This window comes from Panthera onca, chromosome B1, assembly GCF_046562875.1.
Source record: "Panthera onca isolate mPanOnc1 chromosome B1, mPanOnc1 haplotype 2, whole genome shotgun sequence".
Classification (NCBI taxonomy): Eukaryota; Metazoa; Chordata; class Mammalia; order Carnivora; family Felidae; genus Panthera; species Panthera onca.
In genome coordinates, this window is record NC_138342.1 from 86,117,671 (window position 1) to 86,143,945 (window position 26,275).

Consider the following 26,275-nt stretch of genomic DNA (forward strand, 5'->3'; position numbering starts at 1 on the left):
TTTAAAAATTACATTAAAGAAAATAGTCTGCTTTATGTAACAAATCTTTTCTTAAAAATAAATAAAATGGGGGGCACCTGGGTGGCTCAGTCGGTTAAGTGTCCGACTTTGGCTCAGGTCATGATCTCACTGTTCGTGAGTTCAAGCCCCGCGTCAGGCTCTGTTCTGACTGTTCAGAGCCTGGAACCTGCTTCAGATTCTGTGTCTTCCTCTCTCTCTACTCCTCCCCTGCTCACACACTGTCTCTCCCGCGTCAGGCTCTGTTCTGACTGTTCAGAGCCTGGAACCTGTTTCAGATTCTGTGTCTCCCTCTCTCTCTACTCCTCCCCTGCTCACACACTGTCTCTCTCTCTCTCAAAAATAAATAAAGATTAAAGAAAAAATTAAAAAAAAACTATTTAAAATAAAAAAAATAAATAAAATGGTATTTTCTGAAAAATATTTTGGCTTCTTTTAAAACTGTATTTTCTTTTGTGTGAAAAATTATAGTAATAGTTTTCCCATTATCCTTCCCTGTATGTAGAAGTTTCCAAAAAGAAAAGAAAAAAAAAAAAACAAACCCAAAACAACAAAAAACAAATCCCCAAGCCCCACAACAAAAAACCCAAATTGTTCCCCTTGTCAAGAAAGCTTGATTCTTACAGTTGCTAGATAAGGAAGATTCTGAACTCACTCTAGCTATCATTTCTCTTAACGTTTCTCTGAATTGGTCTCTTTCCATTTTCAGAGACTCTTTTATCCTCCTTAGCTCATCTCTTTCCTCAGCTACAATTCTGAGTTCTTCAAGTCTTTTATGAAGTTTCTTAGTCAAGTGTAAGTTATCCGCTTCCACACTTTGCATAGATAAAGTTTGGGCCTCAAACTGCTGCTTCAATCGTTCCATTCTGTTTATATTTTTATGGGTTTTATTGACATCTTCTTTCATTTTAAGAAGTTGAAGCTCTTTTTTCTGAAGTTCTTGTATCTTGAGATAATTATAAAACAAGTTAGAATGCAAAAAGAATTCCTGTGTCTATTTGTTATATATGTACATCTATTTCTATCTCTAAATATCTGTATTTATATTCTTTCTCATTCCCCAAGTGATTTTGGACACAATTACTCCCCAAAGAACAAAATGACATGTACCTTCTTCTGTAATTCATCTTTAGATTTATTTAAACTCTTTTGAATATTTGAAATCTGAGTTGTCTTTTCTGAAACTCTCTGCCTGAATTTATCAATAGTTTCTTGGTATTCTTTCAAATGCATATGGGCAACTTTTAGTTCTTGTTGTGTTTCTAGATCCTTCATTATTAGAAGAAATGAAGAAATATTATGATGTAAAGGCACATTACCTTTTCTTAATGATGAACTAGTTAGACAAAATCTTAAAAAATGCATGCTCCCAGTTAAAAACAAGCAGCACAGCACCCCCAAATGAGAGCAGTACAGAAGGCTATAAAGTCAAGTCCCTGTCCCCAGCCTCACCCATCGTAGCTGGGTTTCCTGGTGAACTCTGCCAACTGCTCTCCTTTCTCTCATACCACTTGGACATCATTCTACATCACTATCACAGAAAGAGGGCCCTCTTCTCATGCTAAGTACTCCATCATACAGATGAACCCCACTTAGCCAGTGCCTTATTAGTGGACACTTGGATTGCTTCCAGACTTGTCAGCACAGACAACGTTGCAGTGAGCGCTGTTGTATTTCTGCCCAAATGTGTGAATATATTGGTAGGATAAATTCCTACAAAGTGGAATCGCAGTAGCAGATATATACGCTGATAAATCTTTAATAAGGCATTGTCAAACTGTCTCCCTGAAAGTTTATAACATTTACAGTTTCACCAACAGTTATTATTTATTTCCAAAGAAGGAAGCTTCTTATACTAAAAACATGTTTATTGGACAGGTAAAAAGAGTCCAACTCACTCTAGCTATGGTTTTCTGTAGGTCTTCCTTGAGCTGGTCTCTCTCCAATTTCAGATTATCTCTTTCTTTCACTATAGATTTCATTTCTTCCAGGTTTTCATGAAGCTGCTGGGCCAAATTTAAGTTCTCCATTTCTATTTTATCCAGAGTTAAACTTTGGTCCTTGAATTGTTTCTTTAATCGCTCTATTTCAGACATTTTTTTCTGTGTCTCACTGACATCTTCCTTTAACTTAAAAAGTTGATGTTCATTTGCCTTAAGTTGCTGAATCTTAAGATAAGCATAATATAACATGTTAGGATACAGACAGTTTTTAAGGGAAGGATAAAAAATAGTTTCGAAATTAAGACAGTTTTCCCATGTCACTCATTAATATTTTGCATAATTCCACACAAAACTTATTTTCTTTTGAAGTATAATATACATAAATACACTAATCTTAAGTGTATTGCTAAATTATTCTCCACATATGTATACATCTATATAATTACAACCCAGATTAAAATATCAAACATTTCTAGCACCCCTTAAGGTTCTGTGTGCCCCCTCCTAGAGTTAACCACTATTCTGAACTGTTTTCATCCTAGATGAGTTTTGCCTGCTTTTGAAGTTAAAAATCACGGGGCGCCTGGTTGGCTCAGTCGGTTAAGCGTCCGACTTTGGCTCAGGTCATAATCTCATAGTCCATGATCTCGCGGTCCGTGAGTTTGAGCCCCGCATCAGGCTCTGGGCTGACCGCTCAGAGCCTGGAGCCTGTTTCAGATTCTGTGTCTCCCTCTCTCTGACCCTCCCCCATTCATGCTCTGTCTCTGTCTCAAAAATAAATAAACGTTAAAAAAAAAATTAAGAAAAAGAACTGTCTTTAAAAAAAAATCACAATGTATTTATCCATTTTCCTGTTGACAGGCATTTCACTTGTTTTCCATTTTTTGCTGTTATGATTAGAACTGTTATGAACATTCTTGTACACAGCTTTATGTGAAAGTATGCACTCTTTTCTCTCAGGTACATATCCAAGAAATAGAAATACTGAGCCATAGGCAGGTGTATGTTCAGCATTAGTAAAAACTGTCAGGATGTTTTCAATGTGGTTAAACCATTTTACATCCCCATATGAGTTTAGGCACGAATAAATCAAATACCCAGGGGCACCTGGGTGGCTCAGTCGGTTAAGTGTCCAACTTCGGCTCAGGTCATGATCTCACGGTTCGTGGGTTCGAGCCCCGCATTGGGCTCTGTGCTGACAGCTCAGAGCCTGGAGCCTGCTTCGGGTTCTGTGTCTCCCTTTCTCTGCCCCTCCCATGCTTGTTCTCGGTCTCTCTCTCTCTCTCAAAAATAAATAAACGTTAAAAAATATATAAATTAAATCAAATACCCAAACAAGCACCTTCTTCATACCTTTTCTTGTAATTTAGCGTTTGAATTTTCTAAATCCATTTGCATATTTGCTATTTCATCTGTCTTCTCAGAAACAATGCCCCGGAGTTTATCAATAGTCTCCTGGTGCTCTTTCACATGCATGTGAGCAATTCTTAGTTCCTCTTGTTTTTCTAGGTCCTTTGTCATTAGAGAAATTTTAAGAATGGTGACATAGCTTAACATTAACTAGTATTTTTTTTTTATAAAAGTGATATTTTCTTAGTAAAAATAATAAAACTATTACTTCTTAAGCTACATCTTAGATGTTAGAAAGTTACAAGCTTTCCCTTCATCCCTTTCCCTGTCCTCACCTCCCCACAATCTACTCCTACTTTCCAGAGGCAAATACATGATACATATACTATTCTACAGCTTGCTTTTCCCTCTAAGTTATTTGGGCTTCCAAATTAGAACATCCAAACCTATCTCATTTTTTTTTTTTTTAATTATGTTGCACAGTATTCTGACATACTGTTCATATTTACCCAGTTTCCTTCTGATGGATATTTAGATTGTTTCCCAATTTTTATTACAAATTGCTACAATGGACACCTTGTGGTGTGTGTGTGTTTGTGTATGTACATAAATATACATGTAGGATGAAGTCCACAAAGAAAATACTGCTAACAGAATTAAAAATTTTGAAGAACAATACCAAATTACCCGCCTTTGTAAAAGGTTCCATCAGTTCACTCACATCAACAGTGCCACTCACATCAAAGCACGGTTCCCTGCTGTCAGAAAAACACACATTTACTCACTAGCAGAGGAAGAGTAACTTACTTTAGCCTCTTTTTCCCTGAGGCTTTCTCTGAGCTGGTCTCGCTCCATCCTAAGGGTTCCCTCTGCTCTTCTTAGGCCATCTCTCTCCTCAGTAACACATTTTATTTCTTCAAGGTTTTCATGAAGTTTCTGACTCAGCCTTAACTTCTCAGTTTCGACACTTTCCAGGGTTGAATTCTGGGTCTCTAATTGCTTCTTCAATTGCTCTGCTTGATACATATTTTCTCTGAGATCATTTTTTACCTTAAGAAGTTGACGTTCTTTCTCCTGAAGTTCTTGGATCTTAAGATAATCATATAATAAGTTAAGATATAGATTGATATTAATAAATAATACTTTCTTTTTTTTAAAAATTTTTAATGTTTATTTATTTTTGAGAGAGAGAGAGAGAGCCAGTGCAAGCAGGGAGGGGCAGAAAGAGAGGGAGACATAGAATTTGAAGCAGGCTCCAGGCTTTTGGGCTGTCAGCACAGAGCCTGATGCAGGGCTTGAACCCACAAACTGTGAGATCATGACCTGAACTGAAGTCGGATGCTTAACCGACTGAGCCACCCAGGCACCCGATAAATAATACTTTCTAAATTAAGCAGGCAAATCTTTGTCTATGATTTTAGGCTAATTCATATCCTGTTTCATTACAAAAAAGACCTAATGTAAACTCTCAAATAAAAACCATACCTGTACTTTTAAGGCAGTATCTGTGTTTTCTAAATCCGTTTGCATATTTGATATTTCATCTGTTTTCTCAGAAATAATGTCCCGGAGTTTATCAATAGTCTCCTGGTGCTCTTTCACATGCATGTGAGCAATTCTTAGTTCCTCTTGTTTTTCCAGGTCCTTTGTCATTAGAGAAAGGAAAATGATTTTTTAGAGTGACAAAGTTCAAACAATGTGTGGAAAGATAGAGGGTAAGAGGTAAATATGCCTCCCACCCCCTTAGGCCTCATCCTCTAGTTACTCTTAAACATCAATACATGTTAGATACATTAATCCATAACTTACTCCTTTCCTTAAGAGGATACTTCCAAATCACCACCATGGCACTGCCTCATTCTTTATCCATGGCTTAGTACTCTATGGTCTGAGTTTGCTGCACTCATTAACCAGTCTCCTGCTAATGGACAGTTGGTATTTTCCCTGGTTTTTGTGGTTTGCTTTGATTTGTTCTTACAACTTTCTGCAATGAATATTCTTCTACAGATATCTTTGCACAATTGCATTACTGTGTGCAGGATAAGTGGCTACAACTGGGCTTTCTGAGTCAATGAATAAACGTATTGAAATATTTGGAAGATATTATCAAATATCCCCTCCTCCAACCTTGCATAAGGTTGGACCAATTTTACACTCATACCAATCCTATCGCCCGTGGTTCTTTTAGGACACAGTGTCATATTTACTGGATGGGAGAAAAATAGTAACTCACTCTAATTACGGTTTCTCTCAGGTTTTCCTGGAGCTGGTCTCTCTCTACTTTGAGAGTCTCCTCTACACTCCTAAGATCATCTCTTTCTTTTGTAACAGATCTCATTTCTTCAAGGTTTTCGTGAAGTCTCTGAGTTAACCTTACATTCTCCTTTTCTATATTTTCCAGAGTTGACTTTTGGGCCTCAAATTGGTTCTTCAAGTATTCTATTTCACACATTTTTTCCTGAGTCTCATTGACAGGCTTCATCTTAAGAAGCTGATGTTCTTTTTGCTGAAGTTCTTGCATCTGAGAAAACAACAAAACAAGTTAGGACATAGGCAGAAATTTTTAGGAAAGGGAGGAATTGTTTCTGAGTCAAGTGAATCATCTTTACATTTTATCTAATGTATGTAATATTTTCTTCCACAGGGATATGAGGAACACAATAATCAGATGTCAGTTTCCAACTTAATAAGACCTACCTTTTCTTGTGATACAGCATCTGAATTTTCTAAATCTTTCTGAATATTTGCTTCTTGATCTGTCTTCTTTGAAAAAGTCCTTGTACTAATGGTTTCCTGGTACTCCTTCAAAAGAATATAAGTAGTTTTTTAGTTCCTGTTTGATTTTCAGTCCCTTTATGATTGGATAGAAATTAATAAAGCAATAGTGAATATCACTGTTAACCACTTTACCACTATTTCATACCTAAAAAATCATTAGAATAAGGAAACTTACTTCAGTTACAATTTCTTTAATGTTTTTTTTGAGTTGGTCTCTCTCCATTTGAAGGGCCTCCTGCATCCTTTTCAGTTCATCTCTTTCCTTAATTATAATTTTTATTTTATCTTGACTTTCCTTGAGTTTCTCGGTCAACTGGAGCCTCTCGCTTTCTATACTTTGTAGTGATGAATCTTTGACTTTGAGTTGTTCCTTTAATTGCTCCAGTGCACTCATTTTCTCCGGAGTCTCATTGATTTCTTTGGTGGTAATAAATTGTTCCTGTTTCGCATGAAGCTCTTGGATCTTAAAATAATAATAAGTTAATAGCTAAAATATACATACACACAAATCATGCTTATATATGTGTGTGTGTGTACACATATAATACGTTTTAGTTTTTGAATGAAAAGAACTCACAATGTTCTCCATAACAATTTAGTATGCAAAAACAGTTTCTGTAATTCAGTTAGCTAGCTCCCTCAGGTTTTTTTCCTACACTTCCTTCACCCCCAATTTACCTTTTTCTGTAATTCATCATGAGTTATTTCTAATTCTTTTTGAAGGCTGGACAGCTCATTTTCCGTCTCAGAAAGATTCACTCTTAGCTTCTCAATAGTTTCCTCCTGTTCTTTCATGTGACGATGAGCAACTTTCAGTTCCTCTTCAGTTTCCAGGTGCTTCATTATTAGAGGAGATGTTAAGAAATTTACAGAAACATTATAACCATTATACTCTCTTTTTTCCAAAGGTTTAGTTTTTACAAAAATATCTGCTTACAAAAGTAAAAAAAAAAAAAAAAGCACATGGGGGATGGATGAAACTTACCTTAGCTATGATTTCCCTCATGTTTTCTTTGAGCTGGTTGCTTTCGGACTGAAGAACTTCTTGTAGCCTTTGTATGTTGTCTCTCTCCTTAGTTATACATTTCAGTTCATCACGACTTTCCTGAAGCCTCTCGGACATCTCGAGCTTTTCCACGTCCATTCTTTGCAGGGCTGACTCTGTGGCTTTGAGCTGCTCCTTCAGTTGCTCCATCTCGCTCATCATTTTCTCAGGTGCGCCGTCTTCTTCTTCCATATTGAAGGACCGTTCTTGTTTGTCTTGAGCCTCTCGGATCTTAAAAGAATAAAACAACAAGAGAATTGACATCCAAAGATACTTTATTTTACTTTCAGAGAAAAGAAATCAGGACAGTTTCTAAAACAAGTAAGTCAGGACTCAGTGGCTCATTACAGAGCATTCTTTCCACTCTCCTACTTGTCATTACTCAGGTACTGAACACTTCTTTCCTGAGGGCTCAGTGTGCTGTCAGTATCCTACCAGAGGTTAGAGATAAATTGGTAAATGAGACTTATATGATCCTTGCCTTTTTGAGATTTACACTTCAGAGGGAAAGATAGACATTATGCCAAATCTTACCAAACAGGGGTGCTGGGTTCTTGCAGGGTTATGTGGCAACCTAACCAACCCTGAGTGGTTAGGAAGGGCTTCCTGGGGGATGGAAAGCTTTGGTTGAGACATGAAGGATGACAGCAGTAGGTGGGCAAGGCAGTAGGGAAATGCTGCAGGCAGGGAGACCAGAACACCCAAAAGCCATGAGATGAGGAAGCACAATGCTGGAGCATGATGAACAGGGGTAAGATGAGCAGAAATAAGGCTGGAGACCAGCAAGGTCTGGGATCCAAGGCCTCATGGGCCACGTGAAGGATTCTGGTCTTTGGTTCAAGAGTAGAGATAGGTTATTAAAAGTTTATTATTTTATTTTTATTTTATTTTATTTATTTATTTTGAAAGAGAGAGAGTGAGAGAGAGAGCTGGGTCAGAGAGAAGGAGAGACAGAATCCCAAGCAGGCTCTGCTCCCTCAGTGCAGAGCCCGATGCAGGGCTTGAACTCACAAACTGTGAGATCATGACCTGAGCTGAGATCAAGAGTCGGATGCTTAAATGACTGTGCCATCCAGGTGCCCCTATTAAAAGATTTTAAGAACAAAGGATTGCTTGGGCTCAGAATGAGGAATGAATTAGAGAAGTATAGAAATGAATACTGGGAGACCAGTAAGAGGCTACTACAGAAAGCCAGGGACAGAAATAATGGTGGCTTGGATTAGTGTTGGCAATGAGAGAAAGAGGGAAGATTTCTCTCTCCCTTTCTTTCTCTCTCTCTCATACACACACACACACACACACACACACACACACCTTAAAATCAACAAGGTTTGGTGCTTGGATTATAAGGTGAGTGTGAGGAAAGGATATTGGGAAGGGTGATTCTCAGATTTCTGTCTCAGGTATTGAGGAAGTGCTTTATGAGATGCTACAGGAATAGATTTAAAGAAGGAAAGAAAATAGTTTTTCTGGCTTTATCCTTTCTTACAATTTAGCATTGCTTTTTCTAAATCATTTTAAATATTTAAGAAGACAGCTGTCTTCTCTAAAACATCTTCTCTCAATTTCAATAGTCTTTTTTAGTATTTATGAGCAATTTTTAGTTCTGTTTCTAACCACTTCATAATTGAGACATTTAAAGAAAACACTGTAGTAACATTTTAACTATAACACAAGTGCTTCCTTTCCCAAAGACTTGATTCTTACAAAACACTTGTTCAATGGAAGGAAAGGATGAAACTTACTTTAGCCAAAGTTTCTCTAATGTCTTCTTTCAACTGGTCTTGTCCAGCCCGAACTGCTTCTTTTCTCATTCTAAGGTTGTCTCTTTCATCAGTTAGAGATTTTATTTCATCATGACTTTCTGGAAGTTTTTCAGTCAACCCAAGCTTTTCCATTTCTATGCATGCAGGGGTCATTGAATCCTTGGTTTTAGATTGTTTCCTTAATAGTTCCAGTTCATCCCCTGTTTCCTGAGTACTACTGACTTCTTTCACATTAGGCAGTAGTTCCTGTTCCTCATGAAGCACTGGGATCTTGTAATATGCATGGAATACCAAAGTTACTATCTGGAGAGCATTATCATAATTTTTCAAATTTTTTAAAGATGAGAATACTGTCCCTAGAAATAAAAGTTATCTTGATCCCATGACCTATCGTGGATCACAAACTCACAATTTATTCATTTTCTCTTGATTCCTACTAAAGCTATCCATGGCCTTTCTGCTAGTCACATTCTGCCATAACTTTCTTTGTTTCCAGCTTACATCCAAAGTGAATCAATTCTTATACCTAACTAACACCGTTAATTCAGCCAGTTGCACATGTCTTCATTTTTATACTAGTTCTCAAAGGCTATAGGAGAAAAAACATTGTTTTTATTGAGATTTTATCTCAATAAATGAATGGTCCTTAATTCTCAGATGACCTCCCATGCCACTTCTCATATTCTTTTATATGTACAGACCATTTCCTATGGTCATTAGTGGTTCCATTAACTTTGCATATCATATTTCTGCATTTGTCCTGCTGGAATTGAAGGATTATTGTATATCCCCAAATTAGGGGGAGAGAAGAGTGTCTTATTCATATCCACAGTTTCAATGGCTGGTACATAGTGGACTTTAACATATGTTGGTTCAGTTATCCCAGGGTTTCATTTTCTCTATAGCATTTGCCATTATCTCAAATTATCTTTTTCATTTGTTTGTTTATTTACCAATTAACTCTTTCCACTACAAAATAAGCTCTATGGTCACAGAAATTTTGTTCAGCTTGTTCCCATTTTATTTCTATAACCCAAGACCTTGCCTGACACATTAGACACTCAACAAATACTACCCAATAAATGAGCTGTAACAGTCACTACTTAACTGCTCATTTTTCCTTCAAAAAAAAAAAAAAAAAAAAAACGAAACCAAAAAACCAAAAACCAAAACAAAACAACCCCTCCCCCCAAAAAAAACAAAAAAGAAGGGACAAAAGAGAGAAAGAAGAAGAGACAAACCTTTTCTTGTAATTCAGTATTGGATTTTTCTAAGTCATTCTGAATATTTATCATTTGAGCTGTCTTCTCAGAAATGTTTCTTCTTAGTTCATCAATAGTTTCTTGTTGTTCTTTGAGATGCACGTGAGCAATTTTTAGTTCTTCTTTTGTTTCTAGACCCTTAATTAGCAAGTGGAATTTAAAGAATATTATAACAACATCAACATTGCCTCTCCCTTCTCCAACTGGCTCGGTTTTAAAGAAACATTTACTAGATGAAAGAAAAGGGTATAACTTACCGTAACTTCGAGTTCTCTTATGTAATCTTGAAGTTTCTCTCTCTCTAGGTCAAATGATTCCTGTAATTCTTTTAGATCATTTCTTTCCTTGGTTATGGATTTCAGTTCCTCATAATTTTCGTGGAGCTTCTGAGCCAACTCTAGCCTCTCCATTTCCATATGTTCCAATGTTAATTCTTGGCTTCTTAATCCATTCTTTACATTCTCCATTTCACTCATCTTTTTCTGCATCTCACTCATCTCTTCTTGTACACTAAGAAGCTTTAGCTGTTTTTCTTGTAGTTGTTGGCTCTTGAGAAATAAAATTTTTAATTATCATTTTGCTTATGTTCCCTTAAAATTCTTATGTAAAATATATTTTGCCAAACCAAAATGATTATTATAGTAAACAGCTTTGAAAGTAGAGTAACCTTCTAGGCACAGTGTCTATAGTGGGTTGAATAGTGTCCTACCCAAAATTCAAGTATATTCAGAACTTCAGAATATGACCTTATTTGGAAATACGGTTTTTGCAGATATAATTAAAGTATGAAAAGAAATTCTACTGGATTAGGGTGGGCCCTAAATGCAATGACAGTGTCCTTATAAGAGGCAAAAAAGGACACACAGAGACACAGAGAAACTCCTGTGAAGATGGAGGCAGAGATAAGACTGATACAGCTATAAGCCTTGGACACCAAGGCAGCTGGGAGCTAAGGATAGTTAGAGGAAGGAAAAGATTCTTCCCTAGAGCCTTCAGGAGGAGCATGGTATTACCAGCAACTTGATTTTGGACTTCTAGGATCCAGAAATGTGACAAGAAATTTCTGTTGTTTTTTAGCCACCAAGTTTATGGTAATTTGATACAGAAGTTCTAGGAAACTAATATATTGTCACGAGGTTAATCAAAGAGGTAAAGTGAAAATAAGAAAAACTTGAAAAGAGACTAATTAAATATGCAGGTATACCTGCCAAATAACTATAATTCCTCATCCCTTAAAACCTTTTTGGATCATCTATTTTTATTTCGAAAAAGGTCCTTACAGGTGGCCCATAAAGACACTGAGGCATTAACTTTTACATAAGCCTATAAATTTCACTTCTTTAGGGTGAGTATGAAACAGACAACAGGTTCTAGCAAATTAATTGGGTTATTGTGAAAAGGAGGAGAATTAAGAGAATACATAGAAAAAAAAAACACTCCACAAAAATACAATGGAAATCACAATATATTATTTATAATGTATGTGGCATAGGCCTTAGAAAAACAGAAAGATCTCAGTGGGTGAATTTTAGAATTACTTGGGCAGTAGAATTATTATTAGATTCTCATCTCTTATACAAATAGTACAACAGCACCTTACTTCTATAAAAGAAGTGACTCAGGAAATTGTAAACATCTAAGAGATGGTAACAGTCACATATCTTACATTTTAGAGAATGACTACCATATTTTTATAAAGGCAGAATCTTTGTGTTATTGATTAATTTATCTCAAGCACCCAGAACAACACCTGGCCTATGGTACTTCCCAATAAGTTTCTTATGAATGAATATATTCCATGATTAGTTTAGATGAATTAAGGCTTTCTCTCTCATCTGAAGACTCCAGGATAATATATCCTCACAAAGGATGTTGGTTAAGATCTAGGTGTGAGTTGAAACTGTCCACGATATTAGCATTAAAATCTGCTCATTTGGGAGATACATGTTATTTCTAGAATTCAGCTCTACTGCCATCAAAATTTATTAAAAAAAAAAAAAAAAAGAAGAAGTTTAGGGGTGGCTGGGTGGCTCAGCTGGTTGAAGGTCTTACTCTTGATTTCAGCTCAGGTCATGATCTCACGGTTTGTGGGTTCAAGTCCCTGCATCGAATTCAGTGCTGAGCCTTCTTGGGATTCTCTCTCTCCCCTCTCTTTCTGCCCCTTCTCTGCTTGTGTGCTGTCTCTCAAAATAAAAAAATAAACTTAAAAAAAAAAAAGTTCAATCGGAAATCTAATATGGCCAGGAAGGTAACTTTAAAGATTCACCTTTTCCTTTAGCTTTTCTTCAACTTCTGCTAATTTCTCACAGGTCCTAGAAAGCTCTTCCTCTTTCTTCATGGTATGGTTCTTTTCTTGTGTAATTATCTCTTGTTGCCTTTTAAGTTCACCTCCAAGAATTCTTAATTCTTCTTGATTTTCAATCATCTAGATTTTTTTTTTTAAAGTTGAGATTAAAATAAACAATATTAGCTTATTTTTATAAAATCAAATCAAGTAAAAATCAGCATTTACCTCAGCCTAAAAATGAAGAAATTATGCAAACTCTATTGGAAAAAACTATCTTACAAAGAAAGTCAGTCTTTAATTTAATCATATAGGATGTCAAGCATATGCTTTTTTATGCTGTTTCTTTTTCTTTTCTTTTCTTTCTTTCTTTCTTTCTTTCTTTCTTTCTTTCAAGTAGGCTCCATGCCAAAGTGGGGGTTGAAATCACAACCCTGGGATCTGGGTTCCACTGACTCAGCCAGTTAGGCACCCTTTACACGTTTTCTTTATTGCTCTACTTATATTCTTATCATGAGAATTAGAACTAGATTTATTATTCTATCTTGAGAGGTTGGCTCATTTTCTAGCCTTAAACCAAAGGAGACTGTTTCTAAGCTTTCATGGACTGATTCTGAGACTACAGTTACAGGCTTTTCAAATGCTAGAATGAATGGCTTTGGTTTGGTGCACCAGTTAACAGCCAAGTTCAAAATGGCAGCCATCCTTTGCTAGCATGACTTGGGCTAATCCTAGTTATAAGCTTAAACGTGGCATTCTCAAGTATCATGGCCACAAAAACATTACAAGCTTGAGACCATGATTTTTATCTGCATTCTTATTTATACTCAGCTCTTTTGACCAGACAATCCCAAGAAATATGGAAAATTACACAAAAGTTCAGGTTCTCCTACAACCCACAGCAAACTTCTAAAAATGTTAATTTCAATCCATATATATTATATTGCCCCTAAATGAAGAAACAAAACTAAAGTAGATACGACAATACAGCAAACATTAACAAATAATTAAAAATGAAGTTTAAAAATTAAGACAAAATTAATAAAAGAGAAACATTTAGGTAAAAGATTTAACAAAATATGGACAAGACATGTATACTAAAACCTATAACATCACTGAGAGAACATAATTTATAGAAAGATATGCAATGGCCAACAAGCAAATGAAAAGATGATCAATGTTCTTAGTCATTAGGGAAAGGCAAATTAAAACAATGAAGTACATAGCCAATTGAATGGCTAAAATTAAAAACACCAATAATGTGAACCACTGATGAAGATGTGGAGCCATCAGACTTCTCTCAATTCGCTGATGGGAATGTGAAATGGTACCACTACTTTGGAAATCAGTCTAGTGAATTCTCATTAAGTTAAATATATACTTCCCTATGACTCAGCTATTCCATTTAGATACTTACCCTAGAGAAATTAAAAAAAATGATCATAAAAAGATTTATGTAAGAATGTTTATAACAGCTTCACTCACAATAGCTAAATAGTAGAGATAACTCAAATTTCCATCAATAGGAGAAAGGCTAAACAAATTGTGTGGCCTATTCATACATGGAACATTATCCAGCACTGAAAAAGGAGTGTAAAAAAGGCACAAAAGAGTACATGCTATATGATTCTATTTGTATGAAGTTCTAGAAGAGAAAAAGTGATCTGAGGTGAAAAAACATCAGGATGGTGACTATATGCGGTAGAGAGTAAGAGTAGGACTGACTGGGATGAGATGTGACAGAACCTTGCAGGGTAAGGGAAACACCTTGTACCTTGACTGGGGTGGAGGGTATATAGGTAGAGACATTTGTCAAAAGTCATCAGACTGTGCGCTTGTATCAGACACATTTACTGCATGTAAATTATGCCTCAGTACAATTATAAAAACCGAAAACATGCAAAGACAAAAACATATTGTTAAATGTACAGTGCTACATCTTACCATTTCAATATTTTCCCTTAGGTCAGTCTTCAATTGTTCCTTTTCTGCTGTAATACTCTCTAACATTTGTTGCAGTTCATTTTTCTCCTGTATTAAAGAAAATATCTTTCTCTGTTGCTCAGTTAGCTCATTATCTTCAACATTTGCAATCAGTGCTTGAGTATTTTTGGCTTTCAAATTCTGTTTTTTATCTGTGTCAGCCAACTAAAATATGAATAGATTAAAGAAGAATTTCTCAGTTAATAACTATTTGAATAATAATAAAAATTGCCAAAGCTAGTATTACTTATTACTTACCAGGCACTATTTTTGTATTTTGACACATTTAATCTTAACTATAACCTTATAAGGTAGGTACTGGTATTATTTTCATTTGACAGACAAGAAACTTGAGTTCCAGAGAGGATGACAGATCACTTGCCCAAGGTCACTCAGGTTTTGAATCTAAGAGGTCTGGCTTCAGACTCTGTGTCCTTGTACATACTCTTGTTCATGGCTAAGAACTACCTGGACAGTTATGGATAATTAATAATTATCTTCATGTATGATGATAGGTTAACTTAATTTTATGAAAGAGTAAGCCATCTTGAACTCTACCACTTTCTTTCCATCAAAATCTGGAAATGAGTCCATATCTTCCACTCCCAACAAATGATAATTTTTGGAAGCAGTCATACTCCCAAAAGGCTGGAGTTTCATCAAATGAGAGGACAAATTAATCTTGCAAGAAACAGATTTCATATTCTAATAGTATAAACCACCTTTTCAAAATATATACTTTCATATATTGGTTAAGAAAAGCATGTTATACACATTCATTTATCCATAAATAGATCTTAAGCAAACGTAACTTAATATGTGTACCCCTTGATAAAGGGAGACAAAGACTGACATTACAATCACTGGTATGAAATGAGGGTATCACTATATAACCTTATATGACCAGGAAATAAATACAGCTCCATATTGGCCACATATGTTTTAAAAAGTTTTATAATAATCTACAATTAACAAAAAATTGAAAAATGAAGAGAAAAAAATTACCCATGTCACCAGCTTCACAGAACCCACTACTAGATTTCCAGAATATGTCCAAAAAAAAAAATTCTAGAATATTTCCTTTCAGAGTTTGTCCATGAAAAAATATATTTGAATATAGTAATTATGATATATATATATATATATATATATATATATATACACATGCACACACATCTATACACACACACACACATACAGAATTGTTCATTTTTACTTTTGCTTTTCCCCACTTAGATCACAGGCATTTTTCCCATGCTGTCACACAATCTTCAAACTATAACTTTTAGTAGTTGCTCAATATTCTAGAGTGGGTATGGACAGAACCTATTTTACTTAACTATTTTTTTTATTGTTGGTAACATGCATGAGTTTCTGACAACGGTAACCACAGAGCTAACTACATGAGAAATTAAGGTAAGGAATACATAGTCATTGGGACTAGCTTGTCAGGTACCCTAATTCAGAATCTTGCATCTGTACACCCTAAGTATAGGAATGTACACAAAAACAGAGCAGGCTGAGACAAACTATGTAATAATACCCAAGGTACATTTCAGAATGGAATTCAACCTAGCAAGTATTTCAGCTACCACAGATCTTATTATTAAATAAAGAAAAAGAGTTGTGTGCTTTGAGATAAGCTTACTAATCATTGTTTTAAATTTCTGTTGGAACACATGAGAGAAGCTGCATTTCTAGAGAGAGAAATATGAAGCAAGATTGAAAGTGGGCACTCTAAGGGGATTCATTATAGACCTACTAATACAGCCCTCTGGGGTCCAGATGAACAGAGGGGTCCACATGGGATTCTAACATGAACACGATAACAGAAGAAGCTTATCTTAGCCTTCCATCCCATATTTGTGAAACCCCAAGAAACAAAAGAGCCCCAGTCAGACCTTTTTATCAACATAGATGATTCCAGCATAAACTTAGGAACACAGAGCAGCTAAATATAACTCTCCAGTAAATACAACTCTCCCTTTCCCTCACTCCTCTGCTATTGCCCCTTCTCATGGGGCCACATGATTAAAGATTTGCATTTGTCTAAAAGCAGGTATTGATTGTTTTATCTTATTTTTAAAAATCTTTTCAAAAAAGTCTTCCCCTAATGAAAATAAAAGTTATAAATTTCAAATCAAGGTCAAATGCCTTTGGCCCATTTGGTTAATCCAAACTATAGAGAAGCTGAGAACATAAGATACAAAACAAACAAAATTGCTTTCCTAGGAGAGAAGAACTGAAGCACACAGAGTGAGTGGGAAAGCTTTTCCAAGGCAAGAATACTGTACCCTGGGGTAAATGGGAAAAAAAGCTCATTATATAGGGTAATAGTATATAAATCTATACAAAGATTTATTTACATAAGTTGGGGCTTACTGAATTATTCTGAAGTGGTATTTTTTTTTTATTTAGTAATATGTCCAATCTGGTGATTTTTCTTGCATATAAAATGTAGTTTAAAAAATTATATAACTGTACGAAACCCAGTTTTATGTATATATGTACATATATATGTGTATACTATTCTGAGCTATCAATGTATGAAAGATTATTTCACCAGTCTCTTATTGATGAATGTTTTCAATTCCTAGTTGTAAATAGTCTGGTTTAAATAGTAGTGCAATAAGAATGAAAGACAGTATAAAAAATTCTGTTGATAATATATATCAAAGGCATTTCTGAGAGTAGAAATGTATAGTAAATGAATCCATTGTATAAAACTATAAGCAATCCCCTGTTACGGATTCAAATGTGTTGTCCCCAAATTCCTATGTTGAAGCCCTAACCTCCAATGTGACTGTATATGAAGATAAAGCCTTTAAGGAGGTTTATTAAGGTTAAATGAGGTTATAAAACTTAGGCCCTGGGGCGCCTGGGTGGCTCAGTCAGTTAAGCATCTAACTTCAGCTCAGGTCATGATCTCATAGCTCATGGGTTCAAGTCCCACATAGGGCTCTGTGCTAACAGCTCAGAGCCTGGAGCCTGCTTTGGATTCTGTGTCTCCTTCTCTGTCTGCCCCTCCCCTGCTCATGCTCTGTCTCTCCCTCTCTCAAAATAAATAAACACAAAAAACAAACAAACAACTGAGGCCCTAATCCCATAGAACTGGTGTCCTTTTAAGAAGAGAAAGAAACACTAGTGCTCTCTTTCTCAGCTCAAGAATAGGAGAAAGGCCATGAGAAGACACAGAAGGAAGGTGCCATCTGCATACAGAGAAGAGAAGACTTACCACAAACCAAAGTTTCTAGCACCTTAGTCTTGGACTTTTAGCCTCCACAAATGGGAGAAAGTAAATTTCTGTTAAAAGTTTTAGCCACCCAGTCTATGCTATTCTGTGGTGGCAGTCTAGTAGACTAATATACCTCCCCTTAAAAAAAAATTATCATTAGCATCTCCTAGCCCTTCTTGTATATAATTAAATAACCAGTTAACTCCTAAGGTATCAGGACAAAATGAACCATACTACCTAGAATAAATCAAGGTGAGATTTAAGCACCTAATAGTACAATTATAGCACAAGCCCTAGAAACGGGCAAAACTACAACATAAACATTGATTTTATAGAACTCTAAGCAAGTTTAATATACAAAATCTGACATAAAACAAGTATTTTAGACATAATAATAATAATAAGCAATCTTTCTTACATTCTTAGAATTCAGAGGGGTTTTTAAAGATTTTAAAATACATCAAGGCTCAGGAAATATCACCTCAAAGTCTGAACTAATTTTTGCCTTTTTTTTCCAAATTGACTGTAAGCAGTTATATCTGAAGTTATTTCAAACACATTAGGGTTATGCTTGTAAATTATCGTTAGTTATTAGCTCTGTGAATAGACAAGATTGAGATTATCATTATGTATTTATGTGTTTGAGGTTAAAGAGAAAGCTCTTCTACACAAGTATGAAAACTTTGGACAGAAATATCATTTACCTTTTCCTGGAATTCATCTTTAGTTTCTCCTAAGTTTTCCTCCGTATGCAAATTCCTGGAAGTTTCCTCAGAAATTCTCATTTTTAGTGTGTTGATTGTTTCTTGGTGTTGTTTCAAAGACTCAAGAGCATTTCGTAATTGTTCCTGGGTGTCTATATTCTTTGTCAGAGAAACAGAGAACAATTTCTGTTAGAATAATAAGAAACGATGGAAGTGATTTTGCAGGAACTACTTGATCATGAATAGTAAGTGACAGCTCCTATGTTTTCACAGAGGCTCTCGGTTTTCAGCATCTAATCAGTCAAAGTCTCACCATGTTTACAGTATCCTGAATGTCACTTTTGAGTTGGTCCCTCTCAATTTGCAGGCTCTCCTGGAGTTGTTTTAGGTCATCCCTTTCTTGGGTTAAGGTTCTTATTTCCACCAAGGTTTGCTGAAGTTGCTCAGCAATCAGTGCTTTTTCCTTTTCTACAGTTTGCAGCCTAGAATCTCTACTTTCTAATTGTTCCTTTAGCTCTTCCATTTCATTTAACACTTCTTGACTCTCGGTTGCTTTCTGCTGAAGTTCTTTGGTTTTCGGACAAAGCTTTAAAATAAGAAAAATAAAATGTGAAAAGCAGAACAGTCTATGGGACATATATGGAGGCCAGACCCCAGAATACTAAAGATTGCTTCCCTAGAGGGTGTCTTGTACCAACCTCTGTGCTCAAAGCATCAGAACTTAAACCAAGTTTTTGAGCTTGTTTAGAGAGATTTCCTATTTCCTGATTCATTCTTGCATTCTCCTCAAGGACCATCTTATACTTTTGCTCAAATTCAAGATGATTTTTTAAATCTTGGACTTCTTGATCAGTGCTTTTATAATTCATCTGGGTAGTTGCTAGGTCATTTTTAGTTTTCTCTATTTCTTCAAGTAAATCTTGAATTCTATTCTCCTTTTGAACTACTTCAGAAAACAATTTGTCTCTTTCCAATATTATTATATAGAGCTCTTCAGATTTATCATGTATCTACGGAGAGGAAATAAAATTTAGTTATGTTAGCAATGTATGATCTACTGAAGCAGTTTCAAGGAAAAAAATTCCTATGCAAAAAAAAAAAAAAAAAAAGACATTGAAATTAAGCAAAGATTTGACTGAGGAAATGCAACATTTTTATTGTCACCATTCCTTTAATAATGTATTATCCTGTTTACCTTCAAAGTTTTGTTTTTTAATCTCTTTGGGCTCTAGTAAGGATTGTTTGGAGCACACTCAATAGAAACACTTTATTTTAGAACATGCCTTTATTTCATCATCTATCATTCTAAAGTATTTTCTAACTTCTTGGTGTAGCAGACATTTTATGGTTTTTCTAAGAATTTGACATATTTTCATCTAAAGCCTTTGAATGCAACTCTTATTTCTAAAAACGTAATCCAAGAATAAATAATCAAGCTTTATTTGAACTATTATTTAAATAAACCATATCCAATTTATAAATAGTAAAATCACTGTGAAAGGTAAGGTAGAAGTGGTGGGAAGAAGAGAGGTGAGCTAAATTGGAGACCAAGGATGGGGGTAACACAGCAGAGTTGTTTCAATCACAGACTAAGGATAGGAGGCACATCTATGTAGCTCAACTATTGGTGCCATAACTATTTTTGAGCTAAGAACCAGCACCTACTTTAAAGAGTTTTTAGGATGACTGAATAAAATAATGTTGCTAGAGCTTTTTAGCATGATGTCTGCCATATAGTGTTCAAACACTTGTCACTTTTTATTTCTTTTAGAAAGGCAGAGAGAAAAGAAAGGCTGGAAGATAGTTTATAGGATTGTTCACTAGCCTGCAAGATTTACACTGATCTCAACTGTATCAGAGCCCTCCCTTGTATCTCATTACTTTCTTTTATTCAACATAGTGACTAGTAAAAAAAAAAAAAAGAAAGAAAAAAAAGAAAAAAAAAAGATTTAGAAAAAGGGGGGGGCCACAGAACTCTGTTTAAAAGATTTTATTTTTAAGTAATCTCTACACCCTACATAGGGATCGAACTCACAACCCCCATGAGATCAAGAATTGCACACTCTACCGACTGAGCCAGCCAGGTGCCCCCACAGAACTCTGTTTAAATGCAACACTTGAGGGCTGTAGAAATGGCTGTACATGGCTCATGATACTAAGTATACTGTTAAATATGCTCTGAAAATGTATTTTTACATCTAGTAATATAAAAAAAATTAGAGGAGGAACTACATTCATTTCTGTTCCTAACAAGTTAGTTAAACGTTTATGGTCTCTTGCCTGCTACTTTAAAATAAACTGTGGCATAATATTTAAAGTGCTATTACAAAGGTTTTTATTCCAGAAGAAGAGTTATTTGCTTAAAAATGTATTTACCTCTTTCCTTAATATTTCTAATTCTGAGGGTAAAGGTTTCAATGCTGAGAGCAAATTAACTTCTTTACGTAAAGCTTCATTTTCTTCAACTTCTTTATTCAGTTCTTTCTGCAGATCAGTAATCTTTCTTTCCAGTTCCAAATTACAGAGCAAATCTAGGATATTTTGGGTAAATTAAATAAAGCAGCTTACAGTTATTGGGACAACCTAAATTACACGCAAAATGAGATTATTGGACCAGACTATATAAAATTTATTAAAGAAAGAGCCAATGTTGGTTAACAGGTAATCTAATTGTTAATAGTTCTTCAATTACTCCTTAAAAATTAGGTCCAATTTATTTGAAAAATAACTCCTAAACCCTTATGAATCTGAATGAAGTCCAGGGAAGCATTTATAAATATTGATACCAAATGACACCGAAACTTATTAGGTTATTAAAAAAATCAGAGCAGAGAATAATAGATTTTTAATCACTGGAATGTAGCCACAAAATTCTTTAGGTAGGTTTCTAGAGAAAGTCAGATCTAAAAAGAGGTAGTCTGAAATTATAAAATACCTTTTGGAACTTTGCCATCTATAAGGGAGGTGAGTTTTGTTATTTCATTAAAAGAAGATTGTAATTCTTTCTCCAGATCAACTTGCATTTTCTTTTTTGCCTCCAACTGGCTTTGATATAACTGAATATCATTTTCCATTTGCTTATATGCATTTGCAAGTTCTTTCTATTGAGAGAAACATTGTAAATTCACACAAACGTATTGATCGTAATAACTTTTTAAATAAATATTATAGGAGTCACTTACCATTTTCTCTTTCAGCTCTAGATTTTCACTTCTGAGAAAGGCGGATTCTCTCTTGGCATCAAGAGCTACACCTTCAGCATCAAGCAGAGTCTGTTTCATTTGTTTTAGGTCTTCAGTGCTTTCCTATACACACGACAAAAAAATTTAGTGAAATCTAGCTTTGTGAGAGTTGGAAAGCACTTTAGAGAACATGTACATAGATGTTATTCTGAATTGATAAAAAATGGTGGAAATATGATAATTACCAAATGTGTATTTAGGAAAGATGAAAAAAATAATATTTTCCATAATAAAAATATTTTTAAAATTCTGGATCTCTTTTTCTAAATTACAGAAGCATTGTATAGATTTAAGAATTTGTTATTGTTGGGCGCCTGGGTGGCTCAGTCAGTTATGCGTCTACTTTGGCTCAGGTCATGAACTCACGATTCATGGGTTTGAGCCCCGCCATCCAGCACTGGGCTGACAGCTCAGAGCCTGGAGCCTCCTTCAGATTCTGTGTCTCCCTCTCTCTCTGTCCCTTTCCCACTCACACTCTGTCTCTCTATCTCTCTCTCAAAAATAAATAAACATTAAAAAAAAAATTGTTATTGTTTAAAAAAGGCTAACACAATTGTTGTTCAGCTAGCTTGTTAAAATCTCCTATGTATTTTTAAGTTATTCTAAAACATGAAAGTAGTTCGTAGTTAAAATTAAGGATATGAAATTACAAATTGAAAAGAAAAAGACAAAAAAATCCAATGGAAAAACTGAAAAGATGAACAGGCAACTCCCAGAAGAGAAAATGCAAATGAATGATAAATACATGAAAAGATCTACGGTCTCATTTTTAGAGAGAAGTGGCATTTTAACATGACTTTAGCCTACATAAATTCAACCACATGTCTTGGCAGAATATTAATGCATGAATGAATGAATGAATGAATGAATTGGATGAAAAAAGAGAAAGAAATAATAATTATTAAAAAGTGGCCAATTCTACTTGATACTCTATCAACAGACACTCCAGGATTATATGAAACCTGCCTTTCTTCCCAGGGCCTCAGAACAGTAAGATCACTTTTATAAAAAATCATTTGTCATTAGTAACAGGTAACAGAAGAGTACTAATAGAAGGTAATAAAAAGTACTCTGAAAAACTCAAATGGAAACAAAAGAACAATGGAAACCAAAGTTCCAGCTAGAAACTGCCGCTTTCTTAAAAACGGTGTTAAAAACTAGAATCAAACTGATACTTTCTTGAAGTAATCAGGAGGACTGAAAGCAAGGAGAATAGAAAGCAAACAGTGAAAATTAACAATTTCACTACGAAATTCAATGTTATTTAATGCCATATCTTCTACCAACTAAAATCATCTAGAGCTACAGTTTCTGAAAAATAACAAACTGATAAAATACTTATTTAAATTATGATGAGCAAGCATTAATATTAATCAAATTGATGAAATTTATAAAACCATGCTCAATTACTTGTGATACGTATAGCTCCAGGTATGTATCAATACCAACATAAGTGCTCACGTGAAGATACTAACTATACAGTTCTACATACATGTGCATACAATAATTAAAAAAATAAAATAATTCTTAAATTATTGATTTTTAATGGAAGCTCATCCCTAACTTACCTATATTCACTCAAAGAATGGTATCTTCAACTCTCTATGAATGATTCTTTATCCATAAAATGGCAATGATACCAGTAGTCCCAGTTTCATAGGGTTGACAATATTAAATAAAATACTATATGTAAAACAGCTACAACAGTGCCTGGCACACAGCAGGCTCAATATAAGCATTTGCTATAACAACGATGATGATGATGTGCTATAAATGTCTACATGAGAACGCAACAAAATAAACCTGATTTTTACCGATGAGTATGACAAGTCCATTTTTGTATCTTCTGACTTCTGACAGTCTATGTATTTCTGTAGCTTCTTAATCTGTTCTTCCTTTTCTCTAAGCAGCTCTACTTTTGAACTTAGCTCATTCTAAAAGAAGTGTGAAACAAAAAAGAGAAACATATTTAATTGGATTTATATTTTAGGGGGTTAAAAAGAACTTATATTGAACAGTTTACACTGTTAGTAAAATATAAAAAGTTGACATTGAAAAAAATAAATATATTCTTGTATTTTCTGAAATCATGTTCAATTATGTATGATGTACATTTTAGGCCTAGTTCTTTATCAGTGGAAATACCAACATAAATGCTCACCTCAAGATCCTGATTATATACTTCTGCATGCTTAACTAAATTCTTTAAGTTGGAAATTTCATGAATTAGTTGCATCTGTAAGAGCATGTGAACAGGCAACAGAGCAAACCAATAGTTAATAAAGCAAAAAAAAAAAAAAAAACACCAAAAAACCAAAAAAACAAAACCAACAACCCCAAAAGATAGCATTCATTCATCCACCACTTCAGAATCACCAAACAGTAAGAAGGGACTGAGAAATCAATTGTTCAAGCTACTGGTACAGAGCACCTCATTAAACAGAGACAAACTCAACAGAAAATTCCCAATCCCCACAAAACAAGCCAACAAGAAAAAAACCTCAGCATGGCCCAACTAATAGTTATGTCATCTGTTAATAATGCTATAATAAAGTTAAAAGCAAATTAGTATGCATTCCTTGGAGGAAATAAACTTTTAAAAGATACACTTTTAGGGGCACCTGGGTGGCTCAGTCGGTTAAGTGTCTGACTTTGGCTCAGGTCGTGATCTCACAGCTTGTGGGTTCAAGCCTCACATCAGGCTCTGTGCTGACAGTTTGGAGCCTGCTTCAGATTCTGTCTCCCTCTCTCTGCCCCTACCTCACTCACGCTCACTCTCTCTCTCTCTCTCTCTCTCAAAAATAAATAAACATTAAAAAAAATTTTTTTAAATACATTTTTTTTTAAAATACATTTTTAATAGATTTTTGTTTTGGGGAAGTTAAGTACAGACATGTGTTTATTCTATAAGATTTTTTTTCTTCCTGTAAATTATCCATTTAGATTTTATACTGGCATACTTTTTAAGGCTTTGTGGTTTAGAATTTAGGTTTAGATTAAGGTAGCTTCATGTGGTGTTTTTATAATAATATTACTGTTCACCAAGCTACAGAGATAGGTATGGGATTATGAATTATTACCTTGTCAATTCAGTCTACAGAAAATACTAAAAAGATGATGTTACTGGTTTACATTTTTTAACTGTCTAGAAGTACAAAGAATACTTAAAGATACAAGTATTTCTATTAAAGTTTCCTTTTCACAAAATATCTGGAGCATTAAATATTTGAGTTTCAGGTATTCTTGTGTCAAAGCAAGTAAATGACAATTTACCACAGATAAACGTTTTTTTCCCTTAGAATTATTTAATCTTCATAATTCGATGAATCCTTTAAAAGTAAAGGCAAATTCAAGTAGAATGTAAGGGACTTAGGAAAACAGCATCTTGTTTAATATTTTATGAATGTTTAATTCAGTCCTAACTAGATTTAGACTCAGACTAGTGCTCGTGTTGATGTTCTTATTTTAGGTCAATGTCCTCCAACATTGCCTCCACAATATTATGTGAGCCAAATTTGTAATTTAAAATTTTCTACTGGCTGCATTAAAGAAAGAAACAGGTAGAACTAATTTTGATAATGTATTTTAACCTAAAATATTCAAAATACTATCATTTGTTCATGTAATCAATATAAAAAATTAAAGAAATAGTTTACATTCTTTTTTTTTCATACTTAATTCAGACTGGCCCCATTTCAAATGCTCAAAATCACCACATGTGCTAAGTGGCTACCAAGTGTTCAGCAAAATTTTAGACATTATATTGGTTATAACTTAAATTGGCTCCATCTTTTATCTTTTCTTTCCTGTTTCTAAATTTTGTGCAAGAAAATCACATTTACCAACAAAGAAGAACTAAATTTACCTTCATTTTAGAAAATAAACATTTGGAAAGAAAAATTGTCCCACTTTCATTTGAAATACCACTTTAACTATTGGTTCTCATTAACAGAAAAAAGATGGAGTAACTTTTGTAAAGCTCTGAGTGTAACTTCCCAAAGATGTATTAAGATGCTGAGCATAAAGAGAAAGTATATATGATACGATCAAAAGTCAAGTGGTTGCTACATAAAAAAAAAAAAATAGATTTCAACTGTAATTTGCAACTGTAATTTGAAATAAAATATTTAACTTAAGACAAAAACCTCTAACTTGTTAAAATTCTAAAATTAATCAAGTTAAAACATGTAGGGGTTGGAATTTACTTTGTTCCCTGAGCATAATACTTACTCCTTCTAAAATCACTAAACATTCTGTATTTCTATATTCCCATTTGAAAATTATCCATAGCCTTGGTGATTTATAAGACCATCGGCAAACCAGGGCAATACCCACATGTCTTAAGGCCATTATTTGACTTTTCATTCCTTTTTCATTAAGCTTTTCCCCAAAATGGAGGTTTGGGAACACATTTTACTGTATATTCAGACTTACATTCTTAGTTTAAAATGGAATGGACGTTGCAAAAAGAGCTTTGAGTAGATTTAAGTTTTTATTACTTAATCTTTTAGGTTACCTTATTGAACCTAGAATTTTAATTGTGTCCAAGTAAAGATGAAGAGAATAGGATTATTTCTCCCCTTGACTTGGTTAAAAGAAAAAAAAAATTGGGATGTGACAGTCAAGTCATATACTATTTTGTAATCTTTCTGTGTGTGAGACAAT

At 34.6% G+C, this 26,275-nt stretch overlaps 1 protein-coding gene across 5 annotated transcripts in view; it reads right to left on the minus strand.

Annotated features, from left to right (window-relative positions):
- Nucleotides 1-26,275, minus strand: part of CENPE (centromere protein E) — a 79,573-nt gene that overhangs the window by 27,536 nt on the left and 25,762 nt on the right. For 2 of the 5 annotated variants that reach the window (XM_060654518.3, XM_060654517.3), the window contains exons 17-40: nt 23,772-23,846; nt 23,425-23,544; nt 21,551-21,673; nt 21,304-21,469; nt 20,745-20,899; nt 19,067-19,378; nt 18,682-18,954; nt 18,369-18,527; nt 14,391-14,594; nt 12,429-12,587; nt 10,420-10,710; nt 10,142-10,300; nt 8,880-9,170; nt 7,075-7,365; nt 6,768-6,926; nt 6,265-6,552; nt 6,009-6,113; nt 5,545-5,832; nt 4,797-4,955; nt 4,119-4,400; nt 3,315-3,473; nt 1,917-2,186; nt 1,129-1,287; nt 674-964 (exon numbers count right to left, since the gene is read on the minus strand). In XM_060654518.3, coding sequence (XP_060510501.2) covers nt 674-964; nt 1,129-1,287; nt 1,917-2,186; nt 3,315-3,473; nt 4,119-4,400; nt 4,797-4,955; nt 5,545-5,832; nt 6,009-6,113; nt 6,265-6,552; nt 6,768-6,926; nt 7,075-7,365; nt 8,880-9,170; nt 10,142-10,300; nt 10,420-10,710; nt 12,429-12,587; nt 14,391-14,594; nt 18,369-18,527; nt 18,682-18,954; nt 19,067-19,378; nt 20,745-20,899; nt 21,304-21,469; nt 21,551-21,673; nt 23,425-23,544; nt 23,772-23,846 — 4,938 coding nt within the window. The remainder of the gene's footprint in view (nt 1-673; nt 965-1,128; nt 1,288-1,916; nt 2,187-3,314; nt 3,474-4,118; nt 4,401-4,796; nt 4,956-5,544; nt 5,833-6,008; nt 6,114-6,264; nt 6,553-6,767; nt 6,927-7,074; nt 7,366-8,879; nt 9,171-10,141; nt 10,301-10,419; nt 10,711-12,428; nt 12,588-14,390; nt 14,595-18,368; nt 18,528-18,681; nt 18,955-19,066; nt 19,379-20,744; nt 20,900-21,303; nt 21,470-21,550; nt 21,674-23,424; nt 23,545-23,771; nt 23,847-26,275) is intronic. The other 3 variants (XM_060654519.3, XM_060654520.2, XM_060654521.2) reach the window with 3 other exon arrangements.